The following is a 19,704-nucleotide window of genomic DNA, read 5'->3' as shown; positions in this document are numbered from 1 at the left end:
GCGCTGCTGCCGGCGCCGCTGCTGGCGCAGGTGCTGGCGGCGCTGGCGGCGCCGTCGGCGTCGGCGCCGCTGGCGCCCGCCAGCCTGGAGCCGTACGGCGAGGTGGCGCCGTACTATGCGCAGATGCGGCGGGAGGTGCTGGCGCTGGTGGCGGCGGCCGTGGAGGTGGGGGTGAAGCGGGCGGGCCGCAGGGTTTGTGTCGGGTGGTTATGGTGAGGATGAGGTGCAGGCGGGTGGGGGCGTGGGGGTGCCTGGTTTGGACACCTCTCTTTACTATCACTGTGCAAGTCTTGCGGGGAGGCGGCTCCCTGACGTGTGGCTTCCGCACGCGGGCTGCTGGCACTTGCGGCCCCGCAGGTGAATGTGTTGCTGCCGCTGCCGCCCGGCGTGCCGCCAGAGCTCATGGGGGCGGACCACGCGGCGGCGCTGCTGGCGGCGGCGGCGGCGGCGGGCCCGCCGGAGGGCTCGGCGCTGGCGCTCGCCGTCGGCCGGCTGCGCGGCGCGCTGTCGGCGTTGCAGGTGCGGCGGGTCGCTAGGCACCGGTGTCGACAGCGGATGCCGGCACTGACTGTTCAAGTGTCTATTGCTGCACGACGGCCGATGTGTGCATCCCCGCCAACTCCTTCCTACCTAGTCATGCCTGGAAGCCGCCTTCCTCCGCCTCCACCCCACCGCACCTCCCTCAACAGAGCGGCACCCCACCCCCCGCTGCTTGTATCCTGTTCCCAATGTTTGAACCTTGCAACCCCACCCCGCCACCCGCTCCACCCCCAGGCCCTGGAGCAGTACCTGCACGTGTGCGTGCTGGCGGCCCTGGCCGCCGCCTCCGCCGCCTCCGGCCGCCTGCCGGACAAGTTCAACAGCGCCATCCAGCCGCTCATGAACAGCCTCCGGCGCGAGCCGCAGCTGAGGCTGCAGGTGGGGGCGCGGGGAGTGAGGGAGTGCGGGGTGGGGGGCGCGGGTGTTGGAGGCTTGGGCGCATGGCGTTAGCAGCGGCATCTGGGTGTCTTGCTTGCAACACGGACCGCGGCCGGCCTTGTGCGCGCGCGGGAAACCGCCGCTACACAACACAACACGCAACACAACACGCAACACAACACGCAACACAACACGCAACACGCCCCACCCGGTCCGCAGGAGGTGTGCGCGGGCGGTCTCGCCGAGCTGTTAGGGCTGTGTGCGGGCCGCACGCCCTCGCCCAATGACAAGCTGGTCCGCAACATCGTGGCAATGGCAACAGCCGAGCTACTGCCGCCGCCGGGGCTGCTACAGCCGGGGCTGCTACAGCCGGGGCTGCAGGGGCAGGGCTCAGGCGTGCTACTGCCGTCCGGCGGCTCGTTGTCGCTGCTTGGGCAGCAGCAGGGCGAGTCAGGTGAGCAAAGTCGATGGAGGAGGGCGGTTGTGGGGGCGAGTGCGAACGATTTGAGCATAGTTTCGGGGGCCGTGTATGCGTGCATGCGTGGGTGCATGCGTGCATGCAAGCTCCTGTGTGAGGGTGACGGCGCGTTCGTTCTGTAGGTTGGCAGTGGTACCGGGGCCGCGGCGCGAGGCCACGCCAGGGGCGCGCTTTCACGATCGAGCTGGTGGTGTGTGTGCCGAGTGCCTCCGCAACCTCAAACAACACACCACAAACACAAACGCTCAACTCGCCTTGCGCCGCTGCCTGAAACAGATGCCGTCAACGGCGCCGGCGGCGGCCACGCGGTCTCGCACGCCACCCGCATCAGCCGCCGCGGCGGCGAGGCAGCCATCGTGGCCATGGCCCGCCGCTTCCGTGACGGCCTGTGGACGCAGCTGCCCACGCTCTGGAGCCTGGTGGCGGCGCCGCTGGCGGCGCCGCCGCCAGCAGCCGCCGCCGCCGCCGACCCCACGGCGGCCGTGAGCGCGATGCACGTGCTGCGCGTGCTGGCGCCGGCGCTGGCGCCGGAGCTGCTGCCCAGCCTGCGGCCGCTGCTGCGGGACGTGTGCGGCTGGGCGGCACACGGCGACGCGCGCGTGCGCGCGGCGGCGGCGCGCGCGGCGGCGGCGCTGGCGCGGTGCTGGACGGAGGGGCTGATGCCGGAGCTACTCAAACAGGTGGGTGCGGAGGGTGGGGGCGCGACGAGGAAGGAAGCGTTCTTCAGGTCGATATATGGGGCACTGGATGCTTCGCGTGTCGCTTCCACCAGGCATCATACTGGCGGTGCTTGCTGCGTGCTTGTATGCTTGCGTGCGCATTAATGAAGCACCATGTCGACCGTCTCCCCTTGCGCTGTACTGCTACCCCACACGCACACGCACACACACACAGGTCGTGCCTGTGGCCGTAACTCCGCATCGCATAAACTGTCCTGCGCGTGTTGTGTTGCCTTTCGCTTTCTTAACAACAGGTCGTGCCGCTCCTGAACTCGTCCGACGACACCTGCCGGCTGGGCGGCGTGGAGGCGGTGGCGGCGCTGTGTGGGGAGCTGGGGTCGGGCCTGGTGCCGTACGCCGTATTGCTGCTGGTGCCGCTGCTGCGCCGCATGTCCGACCCCGCAGCCGACGTGCGCGCCGCCGCCGCTGGCTGCTTCGGCTCGCTCATGACGTTACTGCCGCTGGCGCAGGTGAGGGACAGGGGGGACAAGGAGGGGTTGTGGGTACCAGCTCGGACAAAAGCGAGCCCGATGCAGTAGAGCGAGGAGGGGTTGGAGGTGGGGGGGAGGAGAGGATGTGGGAGAGGGCGTCAGTTGTGGGAGAGGGAACTGGGTGATGGTGGCGCCCAGGGGCATTTGAAGGCGCCGAGGGCTTTGCGGACCGCATCTCGTGACACGCAGACTTCAATTGCCGTAGAAGACGCCTCCCACGCCCTCAACCCGCTGCCCCCAACCGTTTCCCTCCCCTTCCCTTCTTCCCCAACCCGACCCGCTCCCGCCCAGTCCATCCCATCCCAACCCAACCCAACCCATCCCGCTCCTCCCAACCCAAACCGCTCCCCAACCCCACCCCAACCCCTCTCCAACCCACCCCCACCCCAAACTCAACCCCACGCACCGCCACAGGGCGTGCCGCCGCCGCCCGGCCTGGACGGCGAGCAGCTGGCGTGCGTGTCGCAGGACTCGGCCTTCCTGCTGCAGCTGCTGGACAACCGGCGCGTGGACGCCTACGCGCTGCCCTTCCCGCTGCCGTACAGCCTGCGGCCGTACCAATGCGACGGCGTGTCGTGGCTGGCCTTCCTGCGCCGCTTTGGGCTGCACGGCGTGCTGGCAGACGACATGGGGCTGGGCAAGACGCTGCAGGTGGGGAGGGGAGGATGGGTGGGGGGTGGGGGTGGGGGTGTGTGTGGGGGGGACGTGGGTGGGTGGGCGTGGGGGGGTTGGGGTTGGGGGGTGGAGGAGATGGGATGGGGATGGGGATGGGACGTGCCCTCCCCCCTTCACGCCTTCACTTTTTAATAATCATGGATGTAACCCCCCCCCTCCCCGCACCTCCAGGCCTCCTGCATCATGGCCGCCGCCAGTCTGGAGGCGGAGGCGGCCTACGTGGCGGCGGGCTGCGCGGCGGCGGCGGCCCCGCTGCCGCTGCTGGTGGTGTGCCCCGCCACGCTGGTGGGCCACTGGGCGCACGAGGTCAACAGCACCATTGGTGAGGGGCGGCGGAAGCGGAGGGGGTGGTGGTGGGGGCGGGAGTTTCGTGCGTACTGGTTGAGGCGAAGTGGGGCTGGGGCGTGGGGGCGGAGTGGGGGTAACTGGTTTACCAGTCCCATTACGGCAAGAAGCTAGGGACGGGCTGGGGGCGGGCTGGGGGCGGGCTGGGGGCGTGGGGACGGGCTGGGGACGGGCTGGGGACGGGCTGGGGGCGGGCTGGGGCGTGGGAGCGGGTTGGGGGGCGTTGTTTCACCGGTCGCCATACGCCAAGAAACTAGGGACATAAGGACTCGGGGGTTGGGGTGTTCCCTCCGTTGCCAGCGGGAGGGAACGGGAGATGCAGGGACGCGGCCACCGGGAATCAGGGGGGGGGGAACACACATGCCGGGACGGCAGCCCGCTGGCGCCTGGAACGGCAGCCCAACGGCGGGCGACCTCCGGTGCCCCCAAAGCCTGCCGCACGCAGCCCGCAAGACATTCGGCACGTGAATGCACTGCACTGCAAACACACGCTCACGTTGGATGCCCGCATCCCTCCTCACGCACGCACACGCGCGCACACACACACACACACACACGCACACTTGTGCTCTTGAACACATACATGCACAGGTCCCAAGGGGTTGCGGCCGCTCATGTACGGCGGGACACCTGCAGAGCGGGCAGCGGCGCAGGCGGCCTGGGACAAGTGAGCGGGGTGGCAGGCCGGAGAATTTGCAGGGGAGGATGTACCGTAGTATGGTACTTCCATTGATGTTGCTGGTGGCATTCCCATTCACTTGGAACCCGCAGTTGAGCCAGCCGTGCCGCTGGCACAGGCTGTCGTGCGAAACCCTCCCGCCCGCACCGTGCCCACCCCCCACCCTTCCCGCCAAACCCCCCCCCTCCCCCCCCCCGCCCCCAAACTCCCCCCTCCCCCCTTCCCCCCTCCCCCCACACACGCCGCCAGGTCGCTGCGCTCGCTGTCCGCCTCCAGCCCCCGGCTGCCGTACAACCTGCTGGTCATGTCGTATGAGGCACTGCGTGCTGACGTGGAGTGGGTGGCGGCGCCGGGGCGGCGCTGGCTGTACGCGGTGTTGGACGAGGGGCACGCCATCCGCAACCCGCGCAGCCGCGTCACGCTGGCATGCAAGCGCGTTAGCGCGCAGCACAGGTGCGTGCACGCGCGCGCGCGCGCGTGTGTGTGGGGGGGGGGGGCTGTAGATACCGGCCCAAACTACACCAAAAGCAACGAAAACGAGCGGAGTACAGGCAGAGGCGTTAATTGCAAGCGATATTACCAGGCAAACATAAATTAAGCTACACAAGCGGCGCACAGGAAGAGGTGGGGGAAGGTGGTGGTTTGTGCCGAAAGGGGGGGCCGGGTCGTGCGCCTGGGTTTACGGTGCCTCCAGCAAAAAGGGCACATGCACCGTTTTCAAGGCACGCGCCTGCCACAAGGGGCGATGCGCACTTGGCATAGCCGCAGATGACCCCATCGCCTCCCCTCGCCCCGCCCACAGTCACTTGGTTTACTTGGATTGGACTTAGCTAAACCCACCACCCACACTGTTCCCTGTTACTGATGTTCTTGCCATGGCCACATTGCGTTGCCCTCACCTCTCCCCGCCTCCCACCCGCCCCCCCTCAGGCTGCTGCTGTCCGGCACGCCCATCCAGAACGACGTGCTGGAGATGTGGAGCCTGTTTGATTTCCTCATGCCGGGCTTCCTGGGGCCGGAGCGGGCGTTCAGGGCCAAGTTCGGAAAGGCGCTGCAGGTGGGGGGCGGCTCGCGGGGAGGGAGGCCGGTAGGAGGGGGAGGGGGGCGGCAGGGGTAAGGGGGGCGGATGGGGGTGGATGGGGGCCGTGGGGAGGGATGGGCGCGGGGGTTGGATGGGCGCGGGGGAGAGGGCGGGACGGTTGGGACGGGATGGGGTGTGAGTGAGCGCGCATCGCCACCAGGCGCCCCGTTCCTCCTTCCATGCTTCCATGCTGTTGCCGCCGTTGGTGTGCTGTCAACCCGCTGCAACCGCGCCCACCCACACTCGGCACCCATCCTCCGCAACCACTCCACCACCCACCGCACCGCTTCAACACCGCCTCATCATGCCTGGGGACCTTCCATACTGCTGCGGGGTGATATGCCATACTGCAAACTTATGCTCCACTCCCACCCCCGCCCCGTTCCTGTGGTCCCATACGGTTGCCGGGGGTGTGTGGTGTGCTGTCGACCCATGCTGCAAACCCATGCTTCACACCCATCCTCCGCTCCCCACTCCCCCTCCCGCGCCGCAGGAGGCCCGCGGCAGCAAGCGCGGCTCCCGCGAGGCCGAGGCGGGTCTGCTGGCGCTGGAGGGGCTGCACCGCTCGCTGCTGCCCTTCGTGCTGCGGAGGACCAAGGGCCAGGTGCGGCGGTGACAGCAGGGGCCACCCTCTCCACCCTCCCCACCCTCCCCACCCTCTCCACCCTCTCCACCCTCTCCACCTCCCACATCACCTCCCCCCACATCACCCCCCCACCCTCCCCTGCAGGTGCTTGCTGACCTGCCGCCCAAGATCATCACCGACATCTACTGCGACCTGTCGGAGCTGCAGGCGCGGCTGTACTCGGACTTCCAGGCCTCCAAGGTGGGGGGGGGGGGGAATGGCAATGGGGGGTTTGGGGGGGGGTTGTAAATACCAGCCCAAACTAAACCAAACCAAGCTGGGGGGAGTTAGCCGTACACACGCATATACACACACAAGTACAGTAAGTCGGCCCGGCAGGTCAGCGAATGGGCGGTATTGCAAGGCGCATTGGTAACGCTGTTTTGCGGTCCTTCCCTTCGGTTCTCCACAACGCACAGGCCAGCGCGGAGGCCGTGGAGTCGCTCCGGAGCGGTGATGCCCGCCGCGCCGCCGCCGCCGGCAGCGACGACGCCGGCGGCGCCGAGGACGGCGGCGGCGCGGTGGCGGGCGCCAGCCCCCACGTGTTCGCATCGCTGCAGTACCTGCGCAAGCTGTGCAGCCACCCGGGTGAGGGAGGCGGCGGTAGTTGGGGGCGTGATGCGTATGGAGTAGAGGAAAGCGGCGAGGGGCAGGGGGAAAGGGGGCGCTGTGTGTGGGTGTGTGGGTGTGTGGGTGTGGGTGTGGGTGTGTGGATGTGCACTGGTCATGGAGCTTTGGTCAGAGCGAGCGCCGTCGTGGTGGCTGTCTTTGCGCGAACCACGCCTTGCATTCCCCCGCCGCCGCCCTTGCCCGCGCGCCCTTACGCACATGATCGCCCCCGCACCTTCACACACAATCGCACACACAATCGCACACACAATCATAGCGCTTACTTATCCCTGTGTGCTCTTGCACCCACAGGCATGGTGCTGGACCTGCAGCTGCCCGCGCACCGCACCGCCGCCAACGCCGTGCTGCGAACCACCGAGCCCACCGCAGTGGAGGCGGCGCTGCGCCGCGGCGGCCTGCGCCACGCGCCCAAGCTCGCCGCCCTGCGCGACATCCTGGCCACCTGCGGCGTCATCTCACCCGCCGCGGACGACGCCGGCGGCGGCGAAGCCGCCGCCGGCGGCGCCGCCGAAGGCGGCGCCGGCGCCGGAGGCGCCGCAGGCGCCGACGACGACGCCGGAGGCGGCGGCGGCAGCGGCGGCGGCTCTTCGGGTCACCGTCTGTTGGTGTTTGCGCAGCACAAGGCGCTGTTGGATCTGGTGGAGCGGGATCTGTTGGCGCCGTACGGGGTGTCGTACCTGCGCCTGGACGGCGGCGTGGAGGCGGGCGCGCGGTTCGCGGTGGTGCAGCGCTTCAACGCCGACCCCACCATCGACGTGCTGCTGCTGACCACGGGCGTGGGCGGCGTGGGGCTGAACTTGACGGCGGCGGACACGGTGGTGTTCCTGGAGCACGACTGGAACCCCATGAAGGACATGCAGGTGGGGTGGGGTGTAGAGGGATCGCAGGTTGCGATGCGGTTTGAGTGTGGGAGGATAGCCGCCCGACGAAGATGGAAGTGGTAGGAAGTAGCTGGGAGGCGCAGTCACAGAGGCCTGGCGTGGTGGCCCAAGGCGATCGAGCAGGGCGCTGTGCTCTCAATTCTGCTCTACTCGAGTCGGTGTGGCGTAGGCCGCGTAGAGCTCTTCGTTCCTGCAATCCTGCAATCCTGCCCGCCTGCCCGCCTGCCCGCCCTTTCCAAGTCAACCCGCACCCGCCTCCCACACCCCGCAGGCCATGGACCGCGCCCACCGGCTGGGTCAGCGCCGCACCGTCAACGTGTACCGCATCCTCACGCGCGGCACCCTGGAGGAGCGCGTGCTGGGGCTGCAGCAGTTCAAGAAGGACGTGGCGGAGGCGGGTGCGTGCAGGACAGCGAGCGAGCGAGCGAGCGAGCGAGCGTGTTGGTCTGCAGGGGAGGGGGGGCGGGCGGGGGCGGGCCGAAGAGAAAGGCGTGTGCGTCTTGCATCGGGACACAACGGGCGCGTTTTATGTCTTGAGAGGGCGGGTGTGCGCGCGATCCATTTTTGCGAGGACAGCTTGCGGACCATGGGCTGGGCACGTGTGGCGCCAAATGCACCGGGCATGGCAAGCCGCCCGGCAGGACCGCGGTAGAGCCCCGGAGTCCACTGAATCCCTCTCCCTTGTGTCACCCGCCCGCACGTGCACCCGTGCAGTCGTCAACGCTGACAACATGTCCATGGACAACATGGACACAAGCAGCCTGCTGGACGTGTTCGGGGCGCCTGGGGGCGGGGCCGGCGGCGGCGGAGCCGCGGGTGGCGGCGGCGGCGCTGTCGCCGCCGGCGGCAACGCCTCCATGCTTCCCTCTGAAGCCGAGATGGCGGAGGCGGCGGTGGCGGAGGCGGCGGGCGAGGGCGGCGGCGGCGGCGGCAAGGCCCGGGCGGCGCCCAAGAGCGGCCTGGCGGCGGCGCTGGCGGCGATGGGCGAGATGTGGGATGAGAGCCAGTACAAGAACGAGTTCAGCATGGATGCATTTATGAAGAAGATTGGGAGCGGAGCGGGCGCAGGAGGAGGAGGCGCGGCGGGAGGAGGAACAGGAGGCGCGGGGGGAGGCGACAAGGCGGAGCAGTAGTGCCGTGCAGTTACATTGGTGGGGGAATGCGGGCAGAGGTGGGCTGGCAGGTGGGGGGGGTAGGCAGATGAGGTTGAGGCCTGAGCGTGTGGGGGCTGTGTGCCTGGGCGCATAAGGCAGCTGTACTGATAGGCATGCATGGGCGTCCAGACATTTGACTCTGTGCCGGGATGAAGAGATTGTGCAAGTGTGGGGGTGCATGGCCGCGTGGGTGATCAAAAGCCGAGAATACTCATGTCGTAGCAGGGTTGGCAGGTAGTGATCAGCATACAATACGGTAGGGCCTCAGCATTTGGCGATGTGGGGGTTGTGGGCAGGCTCAGGCCGGTCAGCGGCAGGGATAGTCACGTGTTTTGTCGGCATTGCTGACCCAGGGGCATGGCTGTTGCGTGTGACGTGTGGAGCCTATGCGCGCGGGTGTTCTGAACTGCATACCCATTGATGCGGAAGCTGTGGTCGCGTCAAAACTTCGTGGGTCAGGCGTTCCACCACGCCCCGATGTTGCACTGCGCCGTAGCGGCCGCCTTTTGACCAGGGGAACCTCTGCCTGTGACACGGTGCTGGTAATGTGGTACTTTGCCGCCGGCTACAGCGCAACTTGAACAGCTCAGGAGTCAGGATCTGAGTAATTTACATTGTGTCTACCAATCTTGCACCAATGCCCGGTAAAGCTCCACCAGCAAAATTGCACACGAGCTTCCGCCGTTGAAAATTCAGAAGCACCTGGCACCCCCCTCACATTGCGCCTCATCCCCTAGCTGTCTCCACGCGCACCCGTACCGCACGTCCCTTCCCACCCAACCAGGCCACCACCACCCGCCCACCACCTGCCCACAACCACATCAGCACCTGCAGCGTCCCTCGCTGCCTCACAACCGCACCCCGGGCCTGCCCCTGCCAGCACCCCCACCCCAGCCTGGCAGCCCCGGCCACCTCCTCCTCCTCCTCCTGCCTCCTAGGGGCACATCAGCGACTCGCGTGTGGACACCCCGGTGGTGGGGTTGACGCCGTCCGCGATGGCGCACAGGGCCTTCTGGATGTCCTTGCGCAGCACCACGTCCGTCCAGTCGCTGCCCTTGATGTTCACCTGGGTGTGTGTGTGTGTGTGTGTGTGTGTGTGTGTGTGTGTGTGTGTGTGTGTGTGTGTGTGTGTGTGTGTGTGTGTGTTGGGGGGTTACATTCATGATTATCTAAGAAGTGTGGGGGGCGGTGGTGCAGAGGTGGGCGGAAGACTTCCATTCATGACTAGTTGACTAGTATTAGGTAGGCACTCTTGCAGGAACAGAAAAGGGGGGGCAGGTCGGTGTTGGCTCCACGCCGCAGCTCTCGGCCCTCGCGGCAAACCCCCCACCCACCCCACCCATCTCAACCCCAGCCCCCTCACACCCGAGCCCGCCTCACCCTCACGAACTGGGCGTTATTGACAAAGGCGCCCTCCAGGATGGCGTCGCTGAAGTCCGCGTCCTCGTAGTTGCCCGACTCCAGGTCGGCGTTGCGCAGGTTGGCGCCCTTGAACACCGCGCCCTCTAAGCGGCGGTGAGGGGGTGAGGAGGTGGGCGCACAGGGGTGACCGACACGTGAGAGTGGCATGGGTGACAACAGGCTGGCTGGTGGAGGGAACGGCGGTTGCGATGCTGCTCGTGCGGATGTCGGTGTGATGGGGATGGTGGCCGCGTGCTGGAACAGTGGAACACCAAAGTTATGCGCGGAGTGCCCCATGTGTGTGTGTCATCCGTGGCGCTACGCGGCCGCCGTGCCCGCCGTGCGCACCGCCGCGCCGCCCTGCCCGGCGCCCCCTACCCGCCAGCCCCCCCTGCCCGCCAGCCGCCCTCCTCACCACTGAGGCTGCCGAACAGCGACACGCCCTCCAGGTTGGCACCGGTCAGGTTAGTCTGTTTGAAAGGCGGGAGCAGGAGTAAGCAGGGGCCAAACACACCTGCCCCTAACACCCAAACACCTCCTGGTCTTGCCCTCGGCCACTCACAGCTGCACGGAGATTACCCCAGCCCCCCACTCTTGGCACCGTAGCTCACTACCAACCGAACCCTGGAACGACTATCCCCCCTCCCAGGCACACACGGGCACAACCGACCCCACCGCCCTCACCCACCCACCCACCAGCCCATCCCACCATCGCCAATTCGCCATGCACTCACCTGGCGCAGGTTGGCCTTGGTCAGCTTGAGCTTGCGCAGGTCCTGACCCGTCAGGTTCTTGCCTGTGGCGTGTGTGGAGGGGTTACGACGGAGCGCGTCAGTGTGTGCACAATTACTTGTAGACAGGCCAGAACAGCCCCCTCGCTCCTCCTCGCTCTTTGTGCATTGGGTTCGGTATAATGTGGGCTGGTATCTACAACCTGACCACAGCCACGCCCACACCCACGGCCAGCATCACCCGGCAATCAACACGCCATCAGCGGCGGCTGCCGGCGTCCTCGGCCGCCCAGGCACAACATCCGCAGCTGCCATGGTACCCAGCGACTGCTACTGCAACTGCTGCTGCTTTGCTGCTGCTGCTGGGTGCGTGGCGCTACCCGCCATGGCGTGCCACGCTCCCCCCGCTCGACGGCTCCGCCGGACGGCCCCCTCCCCACCACCTACACCGCGCCACCAGTGCCGGCGACTCCTGCCCGCCGCAACTACCCAGCGGCGGGCGTGTCCCTTTCTCCTCGACCGCGCCCACCTGCCCCATGCCGCCCCACGAACCGCTGAGACCCTTGCCCCCTCCTCCCTGCCCGCGCCGGCAAGCCCAGCACTCTTCCCAGTACGCAGCATGCACCGCCCCGCGCCTGCTGCGCCCCCGCACGGCACCCATGCCAGGTCGCTACGCACCCGCCAGCCCCTCCGACGGGCCGCCACCACCCGACACGGCGGCCGCGTCCATGGGCGCCACAGTCAGTGCCAGCGCTGCCGCCGAGGTGACCGCCAGCAGGCCGGCCGCCAGCTGCTGCGGCAGCGGCGCCCGCTGCTCCTGTGAGCGAGCAGGAGGAGGAGGTGGCGGAGGAGTCAGTAAGGAGGTGGTGAGGAAGTGGTGATTGAGGGCCCGAGGTGGAGGCGGGAGGTGGTGAAGAAAGCGGAATGCGTGTCGTTTCTGTGCACGCTGCACTCGGTCCTTTCCCCACTCGGCCGCTTCCTTCCCCCCCGCCGTTCGCACCTTGGTCACCTGGCAGGCCACGACCAGCCGCGAGCGACCTGTGCCACACGGTAGGCAGCGCATACATGAGCCCCGCGATACTGGTAGTGCTAGATAGGTGGCTTGTGATTGTTCCCATGGGCATGCAAGTTTAACTGAAACGAGAGCAGCACCGAGCGCTGCACTCACCGCATGACCCCTTGGCAGCCGAGGAGGTGCTGCACGCTACCTGCACGATTGCAAGGCGAGTGCGAGCGGGTCAGCGACGACGTCGAGACCACTCGTCGCGTGAGGCCGAAACGAGTGCGTGAAAACCCCGCCAACAAGCACCTGAGCACCGAATCCTGATCATGTGAGTATATTTACGTGCACAAAAGCATCACTGACCCGCGAAGAAGGTGCGCGGAGAGCCATTTCGATAGTTGAAGGTCGGCAAGCAAACAAAGGTCGTCAAGCACTTGCGGGATGTGGAGACACCGGTCGGCCCAACAATATACAGCGGCACATGAAGCACTTTCTGGCCGGTTCCATGCAGGGAGCCTGAGGTGCTGACAAGGCCGAGCTCATTGCGGGTGCCGAATGTCCTCAGCTGGACGCCTCCCAGCTACCATATAACATTTACCTACAATACCAGCACAATTGTTTCACTCTGCATTTAGACTCGTTGAAGCTGTTAGCTGCTGCGTCACTTTCTTTGTGTTTCTCTCTCGCTGCACGTTGACGGCACGTGGAGTTGCGACGGTCTTCAGAGGACTTCTGGTTGCACTGTAAAGATGTCGTCTAACACGGACGTGGCTGCGGAGCGCGTGGCGGTGCTCGCTCGCCAGCTCTGCGCGGGCTCCGCGAGCGCGTTGAGCCTGAGCGTGGACTCCAAGCAGATGCGTGAATTTATGACGCATGATAACCGTCAACTCCGCGACGCCATCTTTGAGTTCCTGAAGGTGCGAATGTGCCCACGGCGTTTGGACTGCCTCCTCCGGGGCTGGCTTGCTGGCGAACGGCTAGCCGCGGCTGCGTACTGCACGTAGAGAAGGCATCCAATTATGCCATGAAGCAGCAGAATGCGGGCGGGAACGTGCCAATTTCCGGCAGCAGTTGCGCTGACGTGGATTCCGCGCGGCAGCCCTCCCCTCACCTCCACACTTCCGCCCGTTAGCCTGCCTCCTCAGCAGCGAGCGCGCCCTGTGCAGCTTTCTCATAGCTGCCTTCTGGCGCTCGCTGCTGGATCCGTGCGTCTCCGCGGCCGCTGCCGGCCTCTGCCCCGGCTAGCCCTTGCTGACACCTCAACCTGCCCGACGTCCACAACCGCTGCATGCCCCGCACGGCATGAAGCGCCAGGCCCGCTCATGCCATGGCCCTCTCCCTCGAATCAGTACAAGTCGCAAAACACTGCATAACATCTCTGACAATTTGTAGAGTCGGACACCAGGGCCGCCCCCATCTGCTGGCGTGGCGCAACGTGCCAACGTACCACACCTGTACCTGGGCCCTCACCTGCACGTGTCAGCTGCACCCCCCCTACCCCCTCTTCCCTTCCCCACTCGTCCCTGCCCCTTCCCCACTCGTCCCGGCCCTTTTTCCCGTCAACCCGCCCTCCCCCATCTCCCCACCTCCCTCCCCCTCCTCCCCCTCCTCTCCCCCCCCCCCCCAGGACGACCTGTACAAGCCCAACCTGTACCAGGGCATGATGGAGTTCCGCGAGCAGACCCTGCAGCGCCTCAAGAAGTTTGTGGGGCAGCGCTTCTTCAGCGTGCGCGACTACAACAGCGGTGAGGCAGGGGTGGGGCGGGGCGGGGTGGGGCGGGGTGGGTGGGGATGGGGGGCAATAGGACACATGCACCGAGCGAGGAGGCAGGCACGGAGTTGCAGCACACCACAAGCTGCATTGCCGCCGCGCCCCCGAGTCCTCCCCTACCCCTCCCCCCCCACCCTCTTCACGTTCACCCATCGCAAATCACCCCGCGCACAAAAGCACACAAGCACACAGTGGCTCAAACACACTACCCCCACTGCCGCGCCCGCTCCTCCCTCTCCCACCGCCCGCCCACCCACCCGCTCCCTCTCCCACCCACCCCACAGACCCGCGGCGCTTCATCGCTGCCCTGGAGTGCCTCATGTACGCCGACTACAGCCTGGCCATCAAGGCGGGGGTGCACTTCACGCTGTGCGGCGGCACCATTGCCAAGCTGGGCACAGCCTACCACCACAACAAGTGAGAGCGACGCCGGCAGGGGGGGGTGCTGGCGGCAGGGATGGAGCGGGGGCAGGGATGGAGCGGGGGCAGGGATGGAGCTGCATGGGGTAGAGGCGGGGTGGAGGGACGGCCGGGGGCGTAATGTGGGTTGGTTAATTACAAGGGCGGGAGTGTGGAAGGTAACAAGGAGGTAGAGGTAGGGAATGCCAGGCGAACTCATCGCGTGCGTTGGTACACTCCACCCCGAAATCCCGCATGTCCTGGCGTCTTCCATTCCGCCCAACCCTCTCGTGCCGCGCCCAACCCCCCTCGCTCTTTTGCATTGGGCTCGGTTTGGTATGGGCTGGTATCTACAACCCACCACCACACACACATACACACACAACAACAACAACAACCACACACACACACACACACACACACACACACACAACTTTCGTTTCGTTTTTAACACACACACACACACACCTACACCCCTGCAGGTACCTGCCGGGTGTGGACGACCTGAGCCTGCCGGGCTGCTTCGGCATGACGGAGCTGGGGCACGGCAGCAACGTCATGGGCATCGAGGTGGGCTGGGGCCTTCTGGGCTACTGGGGAGAGGGGGGAGATGAGAGGGGGGAGATGGCCGTCCATGGAAGACCGGTAACTCACAAGTTGCAGTGCTTGGTAATGGGGAGTTCGGTACTGGAGGTACTGGAGTAGGTACTGGGGTAAGCTCTGGGGTAAGTAGTGGACCCCACCCAACCCACATCACTGCACACCTGACGCGCGCCTCCCCCCACGCATGCACACACGCGCCCACACGCGCACATGCCACGCAGACGACCGCGGTGTACGACGCTGCGAGCAAGGAATTTGTGATCAACACGCCCAACGACGAGGCCAGCAAGTACTGGATCGGCGGCAGCGGCCAGCACGGCAAGATATGCACCGTGTTTGCGCAGCTGACCGTCAACGGCCAGTGGCAGGTGGGTGGGGTGGGGATGGGGGATGGGGGCGGGTGGGAGTGATGGGGATGGGGTTTCCAGCGCGCACACTTCCAGTGTGGATTGGGGCGGCGGGGTTGTGCGTAGGCACGCACACCGCTTTTGGTTGGCCGCCCACTCGGCCCCCCTACCCTGCCCCTCCCCTTCCCGCTCCCCTGGCCCCCTCCCCTGGCCCTCCCCACCGCCTGACCTCTGCCCTCCACACCTGCCCCTCTTCTCCCTCCCCCGCCCCCAGGGCCCGCACGTGTTTGTGGTGCGCCTGCGCGACGACGGCGGCCGCCTCATGCCGGGCGTGCGCATCCAGGACCAGGGCCCCAAGATGGGCCTCAACGGGGTGGACAACGGCCGCATCTGGTTCGACAACGTGCGCGTGCCGAGGGAGGTGAGCGGGAGGTGGCGGGGTGGATGGGGGTGGGGTGGGTGGGATGGGGTTGGGATGCAGGGGATGGGGGGCCACGCTGGGGGGAAAGGACAAGTGGAAGCTCTTCGCCGGAAAGCGTGTAGACACGCGCACGAACCCAGTGCCTCCCCTCATCTCCCCCGCCTCCCCTCCTCTTCCCCCCCGGCCCTCCCCTCGGGTCCTCAGGACATGCTGGACGCGTTCGCCAGCGTGTCGGCTGACGGCGTGTACAGCAGCTCCATCCCCAGCGTGTCGGCCCGCTTCGGCACCGTGGTGGGCGGCTTGACCACCGGTGAGGACTTTGGGGGAGTGGGGTGGGGTATTGTGCCCGAGCCCAACGAAATCGGTCCCAAGGACAGAGTCGGGGGAGGCTTCATGTGGACCGGGGAGAATGTGAGGAGTGATGGGACTGGGAAGTGAAGGGAGGGGGGGTTACCTTCCCGCGCTGCATGCCGCCCGTGTCCTCGCCGACCACGCACCGCCACCCCTCCACCCCTCGGCCCTTCACGTCTCCTCACGGCCCCTAACGCCACCGCACGCCACCGCCGCCACACAGGCCGCGTGCTGATTGCCTCGGGCGGCATCGACGGCGCCAAGCTGGCCCTGACCATTGCGGTGCGCTACAGCTGCGCGCGCACCCAGTTCGGCGACCGGTACATTATGGAGTACGTCACACAGCAGGTGGGGGCGTGGAGGGCTGGGGGTGGAGGGCTAGGGGTGGTGGGCTGGGGGTGGGGATGCTGGGGAGTTGCTTCCAGTTCTGAAGGCGCCCGAGAGGCCAAGTCTTAGAGCCCGATAACGGCGCCCGCTTTCTGTGTTGCTCCGGGTGTTGGCGCGCGGCGTCGCACCCACTTCGACCCGCTTCGCCCCACCTCGGCTTCGTTCCTGACCCTGCATTCTCCTTGCCCTCTCGTCCTCTGCTCCTCCAGGCCCGCCTGCTGCCGCCGCTGGCCCAGACCTACGCCTACCACTTCGCCCTGGGGCACCTCAAGGTGCGCGTGCTGAGGGGATCGCACTGCTGAGGGGTGGCGCCTGTAGCTGGCGGTTGGGGAGGCACGCATGTGTGGGTTGTGCGGCGATTGAGGGAGTGACAGCTAGGGCCCCCCGCCAGGGACATGCACGCGCAGGGTCTACCTTAGTCGCTGCAATCTCACCTTCCCGCCCCTGTCTGCCTCCTGCTTCCCACCCACCCATCCCCCCTCCCCCTCCTTGCTTCTGCTCCTCCGCCTCCGCTGCCTTAGCTCATCATGAATGTAACCCCCGCTCCCGCCACCCCCGCAGTCGCTGGTGGCTGCCAAGAAGGCCTCTGACGCCAAGACCATCCACGTGCTATCCAGCGGCCTCAAGGCGGCGGCCACCTGGGGCCGCGTGGAGGCCATGCAGGTGGGGGCGGGGGAGGCGTAGGCCTGGTGGTTTGGGGGGGAGGGTAGCCGTGCATGGAGAAAGGGGGGCGCGGCGTGGGACCGTGTGTGATTGTAAGGCGAAGCGGGGGCTTGTGGAATGGTTGGGCGTGTGGCTGGGTGTTGTTTCGGGAGCTATGGAGTGTGCTCGTCGCGGGGGCTTTTGGGTCGGGCTAGGCGGCCTGACACGCGGACCCACTCCAACGAACAGCGTTCCACCGCAACATGGCACCCCTCCTGCGCCCCCACCAACGGCGCCTCCGCCCTGGCCCCCCTCCTGCACCCCCAGGACTGCCGCGAGTGCTGCGGCGGCATGGGCTTCCTGGCCGCCAACAAGATCGGGCCGCTGATGACGGACATGAACGTGGACGTGACCTTTGAGGGCGACAACACAGTCATGATGCAGCAGGTGAGGCGAGGAGGGGAGGGGGGGCTGTGAATACCAGCCCAGAATAAAGCAAACCAAGGCAAACGAGTAGATCACAGGCAGACGCGACAGATGCAAGCGATAAGACTCATGGAAGGGGGCCGAGGCGTCCTGGAGAAGCAGCCGCGGGGGGGGGGCCAGCCGTCGATGGCAGATGGAACCTGGAGGTGATGTGCGCGCGCCCAGACGAATTGGGACGGGGAGAGCGGCGGCGGAGATAATGGGGTATGGATGGCAGTCAGGCAGTCGTTGCTCAACGGGTTTTAACCCACGCGCCCTCAAGTCCGGATGGATTTACCTACCGCACACACTTTTGACCGCTACGTGTGCAGGTGGCCCGCGCGCTGCTGGAGGAGCGCGCCGCCGCCCGCGGCACCGCCCCCGCCACGCCGGCGGCCGGCGCTCTGGCTGCGCCCGGCGGCACCGCCTGCGCCCGCACCCTGGCCGGGCTGCTGGCATACCGGGAGGCGGCCCTGGTGTCGCAGGTGGGGGTAGGGCTGCGGGGGCTGTGGGGTCGGGCAGATGTGATGTGGGTCTAGTAGGTCGTGTACTAGTGGAGCGCCATTAGCCTCACTATCTTCATGGCCTGTGGTGGTGTGGCATGCAGTTACCGGTAGCCAGGGCCGGGCAGAGGCGCCATAAACAACACGACAACCTCTCTTGACACGCGCCATACACACCCGCCTGCAAACAGGTGGCTGAGGACATGGCGGCGGCGGCCTCGCGCGCGGACGGCGCGGCGGCCAAGGCGGCGGCCAGCGCCGCGGCGTTTGACCGCAACCTGGACTTGGTGGTGCAGATCGGCTGGGCCAGCATGGAGAAGTTCTGCTACAGCAACTTCCTCAAGGTGCGGGGGGCTGGGCGGAGGATGGGGGCCGGAGGGGGGGGCGGGAGCGCCGCATTGGCTCTAAAGGCCGTACAGGGTTGTGGGCTAGTGCCGTAGCTAGGATGTGGTTGAGGCGCAGGTGGTCGGCGTGGCGTGGCGGGTGGTTCTGGGGTACCCTGGCCTATCAGTTTCAGAAGAAGCATCAAGATCGCCCGCTCACTCACCCCCTCCTTCCCACTCCTCCTTCCGCGCTGCCACAGGAGGTGGAGCGCGCGCCGCCGGCGCTGCAGCCCCCCCTGGCGGCCCTGGCGCGCCTGTACGCCGTCAGCCGGCTGCAGCGCGCCGCCGCCTTCTATCTGGCCGCCGGCGCCGCCAACCGCGCCGACGTGGCGGCGCTGCGCGCCGCCGCCGCCGACCTGTACGGCCAGTTGACGGCGGGCGGCCCCCGCTGCGCCGCCGTGGCGCTGTGCGACGGCTTCGGCGTGCCCGACCACCTGCTGCAGGCGCCCATCGCCTTCGACTGGCGTAAGGTGTAGAGGGCTGGAGGAGAAGGAGGAGGAGGAGGAGGGTAAAGAGGAGGAGGAAGGTGGGGGGAGGAGGAGGAAATGTGTGGTGTGGAAGGTGTGGGCGTTCGGGGCGGGAGGCGAAAGGAGGGGTGCGTGGGAGGCGGGTGGCGCGCGCCGCGCTGGTGGCGGGTGTGAGCCGGCGCGTGGGCTTGTGGGGCGTCTGGTGAGCGTGTGCTTTCTGTGCGGACTGTGGGGCTCTTGGAGTGCGGACTTGCTTTCAGTAGGTAGTTGTATGAACTTGGGAGCGGGGCGTTTAGCGCCAGACAATTCGTTCACCGGATGCGTGCGGAACGAGGGCTTTGCCTCTAGGTAGACCCTCGCTTCTCTTGTGAAATTTATAGCGTCGCCATTAGGACGCGACAAATCTTCTTGTGTGGTACGTGTGTGGGAGTGGTGAGTTAGTCCACTTCTTGTCTTCTGTTGTTGGGGGTGAACATTGCGCCCCCGCGCAAGTAGACGTGACTTGTGTGGTGTCGACTGTCGAGGACAAATACCAAGCCCACCCAGGGCAGGCTTGGCCAGTAGCCGCCTTGCCTAATCAAAACCCTCTCCGTGTGTCGTGCATCTAGAATGCTCTGCCTCGGTGCTTTCTTGGCAATGTGCATACCGTATGCTTCCATTGCGTTTGGCTGTTCACATGGGTGATCGCAAGCGTTGCCAAAGCCCTGTGGGTTCGCTGTGAACTTGCACGTGCGTTAGTGTTTGGTAAACAAAAGTGTGAGGTACAATGCGTGCCGTTTGGTCGACGGTGCGTGCCGTTTGGTCGTCGAGTGCGGTACGATGCGTGCCGTTTGGTGTGGTGCGGCAACAGGAGGGAGTGGAGCTGGTGGGGTATGGATGAGTAGAGTAGGGTGTCAACCGCATGGCGTCTGGGCACGTGGATCAGAAGGAGTTGACCAGGCCAGATTCACCAGGCCTTGACCAGACAGCCCTGTAATCGACCTAGTCCCTTAAACACATGCACACGTGCACAGAGGCTCCCTCAATTCCCTGCAAGCCTGCATGTGCAGCTGAACGGCCTGCCCCCCATCCTACGGGGCATGGCTCCGCAAAGGCTCCCATGCCCCACGGAGTGTGAGGAATGCGCGCCAGCGTAACTACCGTACCAGCCTGTC

The 19,704-nt window shown here is 66.6% G+C and overlaps 3 protein-coding genes across 3 annotated transcripts in view; 2 read left to right on the top strand and 1 right to left on the bottom strand.

Annotated features, from left to right (window-relative positions):
• Positions 1-9,268, top strand: part of CHLRE_16g687301v5 (uncharacterized protein) — a 14,256-nt gene extending 4,988 nt beyond the window's left edge. The window contains exons 13-29 of the mRNA XM_043071602.1: positions 31-165; positions 358-519; positions 775-918; positions 1,138-1,372; positions 1,673-2,076; positions 2,370-2,585; positions 3,021-3,257; positions 3,453-3,603; positions 4,218-4,293; positions 4,555-4,758; positions 5,236-5,362; positions 5,880-5,990; positions 6,117-6,212; positions 6,431-6,599; positions 6,933-7,501; positions 7,794-7,920; positions 8,237-9,268. Coding sequence (XP_042915905.1) covers positions 31-165; positions 358-519; positions 775-918; positions 1,138-1,372; positions 1,673-2,076; positions 2,370-2,585; positions 3,021-3,257; positions 3,453-3,603; positions 4,218-4,293; positions 4,555-4,758; positions 5,236-5,362; positions 5,880-5,990; positions 6,117-6,212; positions 6,431-6,599; positions 6,933-7,501; positions 7,794-7,920; positions 8,237-8,655 — 3,582 coding nt within the window. The 3' untranslated portion in view covers positions 8,656-9,268. The remainder of the gene's footprint in view (positions 1-30; positions 166-357; positions 520-774; positions 919-1,137; positions 1,373-1,672; positions 2,077-2,369; positions 2,586-3,020; positions 3,258-3,452; positions 3,604-4,217; positions 4,294-4,554; positions 4,759-5,235; positions 5,363-5,879; positions 5,991-6,116; positions 6,213-6,430; positions 6,600-6,932; positions 7,502-7,793; positions 7,921-8,236) is intronic.
• Positions 9,269-9,273: 5 nt separating this feature from the next.
• On the bottom strand, positions 9,274-12,312 carry CHLRE_16g687300v5 (uncharacterized protein). The gene is made up of 8 exons (XM_001692050.2): positions 12,175-12,312; positions 11,977-12,016; positions 11,809-11,846; positions 11,487-11,625; positions 10,812-10,873; positions 10,493-10,547; positions 10,057-10,181; positions 9,274-9,742 (listed from the first exon to the last, which is right to left on the bottom strand). The coding sequence occupies exons 1-8, from the start codon at positions 12,199-12,201 to the stop codon at positions 9,611-9,613; spliced, it is 618 nt and encodes a 205-aa protein (XP_001692102.2). The 5' UTR covers positions 12,202-12,312; the 3' UTR covers positions 9,274-9,610.
• A 111-nt stretch (positions 12,313-12,423) lies between these two features.
• On the top strand, positions 12,424-19,541 carry CHLRE_16g687350v5 (uncharacterized protein). Its single transcript, XM_043071603.1, has 14 exons — positions 12,424-12,728; positions 13,439-13,556; positions 13,867-13,999; positions 14,464-14,551; positions 14,806-14,952; positions 15,206-15,352; positions 15,557-15,662; positions 15,927-16,051; positions 16,300-16,362; positions 16,652-16,753; positions 17,060-17,179; positions 17,530-17,682; positions 17,892-18,044; positions 18,284-19,541. The coding sequence occupies exons 1-14, from the start codon at positions 12,561-12,563 to the stop codon at positions 18,557-18,559; spliced, it is 1,899 nt and encodes a 632-aa protein (XP_042915904.1). The 5' UTR covers positions 12,424-12,560; the 3' UTR covers positions 18,560-19,541.
• Positions 19,542-19,704: the final 163 nt, after the last annotated feature.

Source organism: Chlamydomonas reinhardtii, chromosome 16, assembly GCF_000002595.2.
Source record: "Chlamydomonas reinhardtii strain CC-503 cw92 mt+ chromosome 16, whole genome shotgun sequence".
Taxonomy (NCBI): Eukaryota; Viridiplantae; Chlorophyta; class Chlorophyceae; order Chlamydomonadales; family Chlamydomonadaceae; genus Chlamydomonas; species Chlamydomonas reinhardtii.
The sequence above is the reverse complement of the archived record's forward strand: the minus strand, read 5'-3'. Positions and strand labels throughout refer to the sequence as shown.